The following is a 12,073-nucleotide window of genomic DNA, read 5'->3' on the forward strand; positions in this document are numbered from 1 at the left end:
TGTCTATGGAACTCTTCATTAAATAATTATATTGCTGTGGTATACTTAATTTGTCGTATTATAGCAAAATGTATAAATATTATGTAATATTCATCGTTTATGGATAAAAGTTTGCAGCTGGTAATGCACTCTTTTATTCGCCCTGAGATTTCACAGGAAATATGTAGTCTATTGCCCGTTTCTGCAGACCAACTGCCCCCTAGTGGTCGGGAGCATTTCCGTTGTGTTGTGGCTTAATGTATTTGTGTTGTGAGAATTTCGTTGTGTTGTGGCTTAATTTCGTTGTGTTGTGAAAATTTTGTTGTGTTGTGGGTTAATTTCGTTGTGTTGTGTAAATTTCGTTGTGTTGTGGGTTAATGTCTTTGTGTTGTGGCTTAATGTCGTTGTGTTGTGAGCTTATGTTTGCTTTTTTAATGTCGTTGTGTTGTGCATTACTGGGCCACCGTACATTTCAGTAATGGATTTCCACCACCGAAAAACCTTGCTGTAACTCTGCTACAAGATTTATTTTAAAGAGTAAAAAAAAACTCAGCAGTGTTTGGGTGCACCCCTATTTTTCAAAAACAACAGGAAATTTCACCTCGAAGGAAGCTGACTGAGTTGGTTCTTTTCACATGACCTGGTGCGCTTGCGTCTTTCTGAAAAACTGTCTCTTTCATTATGAGCGTGCATACTGCATTTGAAATAACGAACTTGAGCACAAAAAAAGACGTGATATGTGAATGGCCCCTTCATCGGTCAAAATGTTTACTTTCAGTTAACAGTTAAACGGTCAATATGAGCATCCCTAACTGGCATATAAACATAATATGACATACAAAATTAATTGATTTTAAGCCACACAAAGTCAACATGTTGGTATTTCTTGCTCTGTATCTGTTTACTACTAGTCACTAAGAAGCAGTTTTCCCTTTCAAGGAAAGTGTTCACTCAGTGGCCATATTTGCTATGCTTTCAGGCAGCTATTTTTGGCATGCAAGACCTAGCATCTACTTGATTGTGGGAAGAAAAATAGCTTTCATGTGTTAAAAAGCTTTTATTTTAAGTTGGTCCAGACAATGCATATGTGCAGTCCTAAGCTCGTGTCCTAACAGATGCAGTGACGCAATGACTTTACCAGCTCTCGACTGGCTCTTTTATTTTGAAGGTGAGTGTCATAATTCACATTGCACTCTCATAAATCTCCCATTTATGGCAATTTGAGTGCACCGTCTTAGTATATCTAAAGTCTTTTATTTGAGGTACACGCTGTCCAATTTCTGAGGTGCCTTTTCAAAGCTTCTAACTGTAACATTTTAAGGGACTGTTCACACAGAATGCAGCATGAATGCAAAATAAATCATTTAATAACCAAATATACTATTAAAATGCTTTTTTTTAAGTAAACATTTTTTTTTCTAGCAGAGAACACTTTTAGAAAGCTGTATCATGTGCAAGATGCTGTAAATTCACATGATGCAACAAGAAGTTCAGTGGTTCATCTAGCAACACTTGATCCCCTAGACCATTGCACTCACACCTTGCATTTTTTTTGTAGTCTATTGCACATAACACTTTTTTTTTTAATGCGAGATAGATCAACTTCTAAAAAATGCATCTCCAAACCATGTGTTTTTTTATACTCTAATGTTCTAAGCCTCGAGTTTTTCAACACAAATGCATTCTGTATGAATGGCCCCTTAGACTACTACACACACTTTGCATATTTTGCAGTCTCACGCATAAAAATGCACAGCTCTAGTTCCAAATTTTTTCTATGTCTATGTGTCTCCCATTTTTAAATGCAAAAAAAAAAAAAAGTATATATATATATATATATATATATATATATATATATATATATATATATTCATGTGTGATTAGCCCCTAATACAACATTGTTTCCCTATGTTTACTTTTTTTTCAAAGCAATGCAAAAGCAGTGCAGTTGGATTTCATAACTCTGGGTCAAAAATGATGATAATCTCTCCAAATTACAAGTGTGAAATGTTCCCCTATACCCAGGGTTAAATGTAAGGTCCAGAATGATTATAAACCAGGTTTAAACACAGTGTAAGCAGCCCTGTAGTCGTCTTGTTTCAGAAGTTGTTTATCGTTAATCAGCCAGTTTACTAGGACTAGTAGCAGAAATAAGACTATTTAATGTTGGTTTATAGACTGCTTAAAGGAAGGAAGAATCCCCCCCCCCCACTCTCTCACACACATACATGTTTGTGCCTGTGGGTGTGTAGCCGCATGTATAGATTGGGTTCTTGTATTCCTTTGATCCGCATGAAGGGAATTATAGATGGCTTTTACGTAACTGTTCTCCTGCCCAAAGAGAAAAAAAGATTAATGTCTCAAACTTTGTTCTGCATTACTCCCAGTGTTTTCCTCCCTCCTTTTACGAAGCCTGGCAGGCTTGTGTGCAGTGTGGAGCTGTCTGTATTTAGGTCATCTCACTCAAGGAGTGATTCTCTGCATGAAGAAAAGGAACTGAGAGGAGCTCTGGGAAATATAAGTGCCAGTACTCCCCATCTTTGCATATATATTTGGGTAGAGAGACAGGCAGCGAGAGTCAAACTGAAATGTACATCAACTCCTAAAAACATCAAACATCATTTACTGACAATGTTGATGGATATTAATTGTGACAGACCTAATAGATAGCCTATATTTGCTCTCTAATGGTGTGTTTACAAAGCACAGGGCTTTAAAAAAAAATAAAAAACTGGAAAATGTTTACGATGTGATGTTAAAGGATCGCAGAAGGACATTAACAACATAAAGCTGCCTCAAAGTGTTGAATGAGTGTGGTGAGAATATACCCAGATTTGTTTCCCACTATTTGTAAGAGCTTTTTCCAACATGGATGTCTCGTGTTTACTCGGGAAAGTGGAGCAGCTGGCATCTGAGGCATGCGCCCTGAAGCGCGTAATGCAGCTGCAGGTGAATGTGTCTGAGGATCTGCGGGAAGTTACTAAGGATATTAACCGGCGAGTGGGTGCTTTGGAAGCATCTGACCTGGCTCCTGGGGCTAACCTGGAGGTGTCCATGACTTTGGGTAGAGGTGCCGCCGGCCCGGACGTCTTGGCGCTCAGACGTGTCTCAACGGATGGACCGGCGTTGCGTGATGGAATGGGGGCTGTGTCTGGGGATCCTGATCATGGCCTGGAAGGGGCTACACCCACGGAAATCCCGGCAAGATTAACTGCTTTACCTGGCTCGCCCAAGTGGAGCCAGATTGTTAAAAAGGGAGGACAACACGGCCCAGCGCGCGCTGGTGCCAAACCCGGGGCGCGCACAGCCATCTCGGGGCCGAAGAAGAAATCAGGCACGTCTGTGGTTGGGACTGGAGCTGCAGGTAACATCAGAACTGTCAAGACCAAGCTGGTGAGTGTGTTTGCTTCTAAGTTTGCACCTGATCTGGATGCGGAAGCTCTCTCCGGTTAGCTTGGTGAGAAGCTTGGACGCGTGGTGTCATGCAACCGGATCGGTAATGGCAATGGCAGATATAGCTCTTTTAAAGTCTCTGCTGAGTGTCATGAGGTCAGTGAAATGTACAATCCGGAGCTCTGGCCGGACGGGGCATTTGTCCGCCGATATTATGAGCCGCGCCGGGTGGATACTACCGGGGTTAAGGCTGTCTTGACCAATGCTATTTTGTCTGCTGAGCCAAGAAGTGGGTCTACTGGTGCTGCGAGCACTTACTAGTTCACTCAAATGACTGCTCCTCTTCGTGTTTTGTCCTACAACTGTCGTGGCCTGCGTCTGGGCCAGGGCGCAGGTGACAGGGCTCGCCGTTTGGTTGTTGACAATCTCTTGCAAAATTGTGACATTTTGTGCTTACAAGAGACGTTTCTGGCAAAGCAAGACTTGGCAAAATTAAACATTCTTAATGTCAATTTTCATGGTGCAGGGGAATCAACAACTGATCTTAGTTCAAGAATAATCAGGGGTAGAATACCTGGGGGTGTGGCCATACTGTGGAACAAGAGACTTGATTTACTTGTTAATGTGCTTAGGCTTGATGTAGACTGGTGTATTGGTGTTCAGCTAAGTTACAGTGGCAGGGAGTTCATCATACTTAATGTTTATACACCATATGAATGTATCCAGAATGAAGCTGAATATCTTAATAGGCTTGCTTTTATTTATTCTTTTATTCAGTGTAGCAATACTTCTTGTATTTATGTAATTGGGGATATGAATGCTGACATTGCAGACAGAAATTCACTGTTTGCTAATCACATGATCCAGTTTTTTCAGGATAACAGTTTAATGCTATCAAGTCGAGAGTTTCTACCCTCAAATACTTATACTTATATAAGTGAGGCTTGGCATGCTGCCTCATGGTTGGATCACTGTATCAGTACAGCTGATGCACACTCTTCTATAGTTGGTATGGATATTTTGTATGGGGCAGCCACCTCTGATCATATGCCTGTGATTATATTGATAAATGTTGAGGATATGCCAATGCTCTCTTGTGATAGTTATGATTGTAATACTAAATTTTTGGACTGGTCTCCCCTTTCAAGGGAGGATATTGCTGGCTACTATGCTGATACAAATAGATTATTGAGTAAAATCAGTCTTCCCAGTGAAGCAATCAGGTGTAGTGATCCTACCTTTAATGACTGGAAGCACAGGGAGGAAATCTCCTCTCTATATGATCATGTTGTGAGAGTCCTTTATGAAAGCAGTAGACCCTATTTTAAACGGAAAAACAAAAGGGGTAAAATGAGGCCTGGCTGGAATAAGTATGTGGCCGGATATCATGAGGAAGCTAAGTTAGCGTTTAAATCATGGGTGTTGGCTGGCAGACCAAGGCAAGGGCCGCTGTTTGAACAAAAGAAAAATGCTAATGCAGCGTATAAATATGCTGTCAGATTTATCTGTAAAAATGAGCAAGCTATGAGGGCAGAATCTATGGCCGAGAAGGTAATGGATAACAACACTACTGAATTTTGGAAAGAGGTAAAGGGTATTAACAAATGTAGTATACCACCCCCATTCACTGTAGATGGTATCTCAGGTGTTGAGAATATTGCTGAGATGTGGAGACAGCACTACAGGACCTTGTTTAATTGTGTTAAAAGTGATATTTATATGTCTGATAATGTTAAGTGTGTTGATTTTAAGGCAATTTTTCACATGAGGTATCACGCACTATAAATAAGTTAGCAGATAATAAAGCAAGCAGGTTGGATCACATCACTGCTGAGCACATTAAATATGCCAGCATGAGGTTAGCCCCCCTTCTTGGTATCTGTTTTAATTCCTTTTTAATTCATGGTTTCCTGCCGGATACAATGATATCTGTCTTGCTTGTGCCGGTGATCAAGGATAAGTCTGGTAAGGTTGGTTGCTCTGATAACTACAGACCAATAGCCCTTGCCAGTGTATTGTCTAAAGTTTTTGAAAGCATCTTGTTGAGCAGAATTGTGGACATTATCCCCTCTACTGACAACCAATTTGGTTTTAAATCTAAACATGGCACAGATATCGCCATATATTCCTTAAAGGAAATTGTTAATATGTATAGAGATAAGAACTCCTCAGTTCTAATGAGTTTTATTGATGCCTCAAAAGCTTTTGACCGCGTCAATCACTACAAGTTATTTGATAAAATGAGTAAGAGAGGTGTATCTAAATGTATTGTGAGAATTCTGTCCTACTGGTATGCCAACCAGTCTATGTTTATAAAATGGGGCCACTGTGTTTCTGCCTCTTTTGGGGTCAGGAACGGGGTCAGACAAGGTGGAATCCTCTCCCCTATTCTTTTTAATATGTTGATGAACTCTCTGTCTGCCTGAATTCGTGTAACACTGGGTGTATGATAGGTAACACTTTAGTGAATCATATTATGTATGCAGATGACCTTGTGTCTTCAGTCCTAGCAGTGTTGGTCTTCAACAGCTTCTTAATGTTTGCTCTGACTATGGAACTGTTCATGACATGAAATTTAATACATACAAGAGTGCGGTGATGATTTGCAGAACAAAGGAGGATAAATGTCTAATGTTTCCTCCTTTTAAATTGGCAGGTAATACCTTGAGAGTTTTGAGCAAATACAAGTATCTTGGGCATCTCATTACAGACCTGGGCCTGTTGCACAAAACTAGGATAAGGGATTAAGCCAGGATATCTTGGTGATCCTGGCTCAATTGATCCGTAATCCGGTTGCACTAAAGCTGGATAGGGGGTAGGAGGATATGTTATGGTATAAATTACCATGGAGATTTATTCTGTGGAGCTAGCCTGCTCCAGACCAGGCTAAATTCCAGGATCTATTTAATCTCATCCCTAATGTCAGTCAGCAGTCACCAGTCACCACAAATGGAAACCAATAGTTATTTCACTGCTCACTATACATTGTTATCACAAATAACTAGACCCACTGTCATTATTTAAACGTTTGTGATCATTAATTTCAATCATTTTGGATAATGATTTTTAGATGTTGCTATCATTAGATAATTTACAGTTTCCCATAGACTATAAGGCTATATATAAAATGATAGAATATTAGGGCCACAGAGGGGAAAAAAAAGACAAGTCATAATATTGTAACCAGTTGTTTTAAAGGAGGACAGTTGTTAAAATGACAGATGTGGGGCATTTCGTCAAATTGTACTTCAGTATGGTTTCATAAACAAAGACATGCTGATGTGCCAGAATATTAAGCATCACATTGTCATAAGTATCAAAACTGTAAAAAGAATATGTAGCTTTTCTGCAGAAAGAACCAGCCTCATAAATTTATGACTATCCTTTTTCCTCAGTGTGGCCCTAGTACTCTGTCATATAAACAAATACACATTCCATATGAATATAAAAACACAATGTGTAACATTATGTTCCTTTTTTGAATAAGGACAAAACAAAGCAGGTAAACCATCAGCTCCTTTCGAAACTGAAGTCACAGGGACTCTACAAGATGGAAAGCACAGAATCAAAGCATATTATACAAAATGATACATACACATTCAAAGGTCTGTATATAACACACCCTGCATGTCTGCACACTAAAATAAATGCAGGACAAATCCATACACATCAACTGAACAGACAAATGAATGGATGCAGTAGCCTCCCTGCAGCCTTGTATTACACACAGTATACCGCACAAACATCATAAGAGGCCAAATTCATAAAAAAACTAACCCAAAAAAACCCAAATTCCTCTGCCACTGCAGGACATATTTAACCAAAATTGAAAGCACACATACTGACTAAAATAATTCAACACATATTGGTCCCTCAGCAGCCGACCACTGTCGTCATCAGGGAAGATTGCCGGATTGTCCCAGTCCTTGGCTGGTGGCACTCTGGGGGCCCTCTCCTTCCTCAGGCAGGCCACATTGTGGAGGACAGCACAAGCCACAGTAATATCACATGCCCTAACAGGGCTGACCCTTAATTTGTGAAGGCAGTGGAAGCGTGCCTTCAGGAGGCCAAAGGTCATTTCAACTCTGGCCCTGGTCCTGGCATGGGCATGGTTGTAGGCCTGCTGTGCTTCCTGGGGGTCTGTGAAAGGTGTCAGGAGAAAAGGCTGGCAGCCATACCCCCTGTCTCCCAGCAACACACCAGAGAATTCACCTGTCAACACAAAATCTCATCATTACTACCTCATAAACACAGTGATATTCTTGACACAGCCATGATGGTTATAAATAGGGGTTGTGTGGCTTACCTTGTGATAGGCACTGATAGATTTCAGAGGCCCGAAAGATTCTGGAGTCATGGACTGAGCCAGGCCATTTTGCCACAACATTGCTGATCACACAGTCAGCATTGCAGACCATCTGAAATCATAAGATGAGGAATATTACACCAATCAATGCACATCACTGTCAATGCAGAGTGTTCGTCAATGGACAATATCAAAAAGTTATGTTCACCTGAACATTAATGCTGTGAAAGGATTTCCTATTCACAAAATCGGCCTCATGGGCACCTGAGGGGGCTTTTATCCTTATGTGTGTGCAGTCCACTGCACCAATGACATTGGGGAAACCTGTCACACAAAGTAATGAGTATCCTACTATGCGTTAACAGTTGTCCTGTAATTTGTAGATCCTCTTACCTGCAATCCTATAGAACTCCTCTTTGATGTCACAGAGTCTTCTGTGGCCAGGGAAGGAGATGAAGACATCTGCTAATGCTTTGATAGCCAGACACACACTCCTTATTGTGCGGCAAATTGTGGCCTTGTTCAGCTGTTCTGCATCCCCCACAGAGTACAGGAAGGCTCCACTAGCAAAAAAGCGCAAGGCCACACAAACCATTTGCTCCACACTCAGTGCATGGCTCCGTGCAGTGCGGTGCTTAATCCTGGGACCCAGTAGTCTGCATAGATACCTGATGCCATCTGCAGAAAACCTGTATCTTTCATATAGATGGTCATCAGGGAAGGCCAGTGGGTCCAACCGGTCCCTGAAGACCCTTTCTCGCCTGAAGGCTCTCCTCAGCACAAGTGCTTCTTCATCCAGCACATCTCGCAAGAATGGGCATGCCATTGTCAGAGCAGAAAGGAACACACAATTTTGGGCCTTCATATAGGCTAGTGGCCACACCTGGTGCTGGGGGGGTGGGCAAAAGAGGCCGGTGCCTTATAACGATGACTTGGTTGTACTGATTGCTGGGAAAATAAAAAAAACCTTAGAAAGATGCCACCGTCCTGTGTGCTCACAATAAGAGCTCATATGTCATCAGTGTTGGGGAGTAACTAGTTACATGTAACGGCGTTACGTAATTTAATTACAAAATAAATGTAACAGTAATCAGTTACAGTTACTAAGAAAAAATGAGTAATTAAATTACAGTTACTTATGAAAATTGTAACGATTACAAAGAGGATTACATTTGAATATTTACACACATCCACATACAGCTTATTTCTTTCCCAAATTGCACTAAGACATATGACCCATAATCTCCGAGACGCGGAAAACACATTTGTAGAATCCAGTCATAAAAATGGAATTCAGCCTATAACGCGGACGCAATATGCCACATTTAGGACGAATAAATCAAAAGTAGGTCAGTACACTTGAATCAAAACCCGATATGGACTGATGTCTGTGAATGTTAATCCGCAAAAAGACTGAATATGAATCCTGCACGTTCTGCGTGTCTGTGGAAATCAGGCGCTGACTGGACACCGGGAGAACCGGGACTATTCCCGGTGGCCTGGCAGACGATTTGGCCTTCTACTTTAATATTGTTATTGTATAATTGCAGGCCGAATATACTAAAGCGATTATTTCCGAATCCGCCATTCGATAATTAAATCTCTAATAAATCATGAATCGGTTAGTCGTGACTGGCAATGGTTGGGCTCGCGCGCTCTCCGCGCCTCCGCCGAACGGTTTGGATCAGACTCCGAGTAATCAATGCGAGTGAGAGAGACCGGAGTGAACTGTGTAAGCGCACAGCTGGAGCAGAGAAGCGACACTTCTGTTCAGGGTTTCAGGTGCAGGTCAGTTTCATCTGTAAATATGCTCATGTAGTTTTGTCTTTGTTTACTTAGTCAAGCAGCAGCAGCACATTGCTCGCAATCACTCAAAATACTGTATAAACGACGTCATTATTATCTTTTGTAATGTTACAGTAGTAAGTTAGCAGATAAATCATCATATTTTATCGTAGGTTTAGGGGGAGCTAGTGGATACAAAAACACAACCCTTAGGAAAATTAATATAGCCTATGGTATGGCACTAACCGTGGTTTAACTATGGAATTTGTAGTAAAAATAAATACAAGTGGTAATTCATTTGCCAAAAAAACAAAATTGCACTTACAAAACATGGTAAAAGTCAAATAAAAATCTTCAGTATTAAAGTCATGAGAGAGATGGATGGATAATGGAAGTGAAGGTGCAGTTCAGGAGAGAACTCTTAATTACGTTGCAAGTCCCCCAACCTAAGGATTCACATTTTTTCATGTCAGGTCCAAAAAAATAATAATAGGGTTGTCCATGTTTCAGAATGGGTTGTGGGTGTATGAGTGGGAGATTTCCCAGCCTATTTTTTTCCCAGTCCGCCCCTCATGGAAATTAATCTCTAGAACAGTCACTTCATGAGCATTTTTTACTTATTTTGAGAAACTATCATCATATCATATACAAAGAGACAGCAGTGTTTCAAAAAGACACCAATGTTTCAGGAGTTTAGTACACAAAATAGGACACATGCTTATTAGATAACCGTATTTGAGTTGATGTATATGCTTTTATTTTTTTATTAACTATTTTTCCCCAAACCATTGTTAGATGCAGTTAGATGCCTGTAGTTATGCAAAGATTTGGTTTAAAAACAGTATCTATAAACTATTTCTTTTGATTTGAAATCTGCTTTGAACTTCAGATCAATCTCTAAGTAAAAGGCAGTACTAAAGTCTGATTGTGTGGTGGATGTGTTCAAATTTGATCATCTTAATTCAGGTGATGAAGAATGATGAAAGTCTGACAGTATTGAGCACTACTGTAAGGTTAAACCTGCATGGTGTAAAATGGTTGAAGATGATTAACAGTTGCAAATTAACATTCATTATAAATTTATAAAAGTAATCAAAATGTACTCAAAAGTAATTAGTTACATTACTTTATTAAAGTAATTAAAAAAGTTACACTACTATTACATTTTAAATAGGGTAACTTGTAATCTGTAACCTATTACATTTCCAAAGTAACCTTCCCAACACTGTATGTCATGGCTCACTTGACTTTACGAGAATATACCTAATTTTTATTTTGAGCTGTGTCATCTTCTTGGAGCTGGGGGAGGAAAGAAAAATAATGATCAATACATTTGTGTTACAGTTAGCATACAGTGTACATTGAAGGCATATCTCACCTCCCTCTCAAGTTTTTTTTATTTCAAGGTCCAGTTTCCTAATTGTCCTCTTTTTTATTTCGGACTCCAGTGCAAGATTTTCCATCTTTTTCTTCTTGTACTGAATGTCTATGTCTGCCAGTTCTATTTGGCGCCGGAGGTGGTTGCCATACAACTTTCTGATAGCTTGTGAGCTCTGTGAACAATACAATTAGCGCAGCTGGAATTTGGCAGGATGTGGTGTCCTTTTATTAATACGCACTATGTTGCCAGGCTGGTTTTCCCACTGTATAGCATCTGGGTCCTGTAAAAGAAATTAGATTTTTTGATTTTGATGAGGACTCCTCACCATTTTAGAGTAAATAGTACTTTCACAGTCTTAACATGATACCTCATGCCTTCTGGAATCCAGAAAGATGGTCTCCTCATCATCATCTCCATCATGTGCTGTTGCTGCTGCACTGGGGCTTTCACCCGATCACATTTAATCGGATTCATATTGAAGCTAGTAGACAAGACATGCCAGGCCTACAGTATGCCTTTGATGGAGTACTCACTGGATCAGCATCGTCTGGTGCTTGTGCTGGTACAGGAACACAGTGCTGCCAGACACTGCAAGACAATAGGTAAACCAAAGTCAGACAGTCCAAATTGATTCAATATGAATGTGGTTGTATCCCATGTAGAGATGGAAGGACATACCTTGAATGAAGCGGGTGGCATCTTGGGAGGAACCTATGCTCGTCTCTTTCCCCCCAGGGATCCCCTCTAAGACGGGCCTGCCTTTATTTAGCTCCAAGGCCATGTCCTCTGCTGGGGTAAGGTCAGCCTTTGGTGACCCACCACCCGTGCCTTGTCTGTGGGTATTCTTTTTCACTGCTAAAACAGTACAGACAATGTGTGAGCAGGCACCTTCTGGGTACAATATTTGCTTGTGCTTTGTTAAATATTAGTCAGGGACCATACCATTCTGCAGAATGTTCTTGTATTTGATTTTGACCTGCTGCCATGTCCGTTTTGGCCCGTTCATGTTTAATCTACATCACACACGCGCGCGCACACACACACTCTCTTTATCACAAGAACATTTAATGGAGTCACACTGCAAAAATGACTTGGTATTTTTGTCTTGTTTTCAGTAAAAAAAAAAAAAAAAAAAAAAAAATCTTAAATAAAAGATGTATTTTCTTGATTTGCTAAATGACCTAGCAAAATAAGTATAGTTTAGACAAAAAATATAAACTTTAAGTAAA

At 40.3% G+C, this 12,073-nt stretch overlaps 1 protein-coding gene across 1 annotated transcript; it reads right to left on the reverse strand.

Annotated features, from left to right (window-relative positions):
* Positions 1-6,904: 6,904 nt before the first annotated feature.
* LOC132120949 (putative nuclease HARBI1) lies at positions 6,905-11,233 on the reverse strand. Its single transcript, XM_059530166.1, has 9 exons — positions 11,212-11,233; positions 11,083-11,124; positions 10,842-11,016; positions 10,727-10,762; positions 8,072-8,626; positions 7,887-8,002; positions 7,679-7,790; positions 7,258-7,584; positions 6,905-6,915 (listed from the first exon to the last, which is right to left on the reverse strand). The coding sequence occupies exons 5-9, from the start codon at positions 8,541-8,543 to the stop codon at positions 6,905-6,907; spliced, it is 1,038 nt and encodes a 345-aa protein (XP_059386149.1). The 5' UTR covers positions 8,544-8,626; positions 10,727-10,762; positions 10,842-11,016; positions 11,083-11,124; positions 11,212-11,233.
* Between the last annotated feature and the right edge of the window lie 840 nt (positions 11,234-12,073).

Source organism: Carassius carassius, chromosome 39 (genome assembly GCF_963082965.1).
Source record: "Carassius carassius chromosome 39, fCarCar2.1, whole genome shotgun sequence".
Taxonomy (NCBI): Eukaryota; Metazoa; Chordata; class Actinopteri; order Cypriniformes; family Cyprinidae; genus Carassius; species Carassius carassius.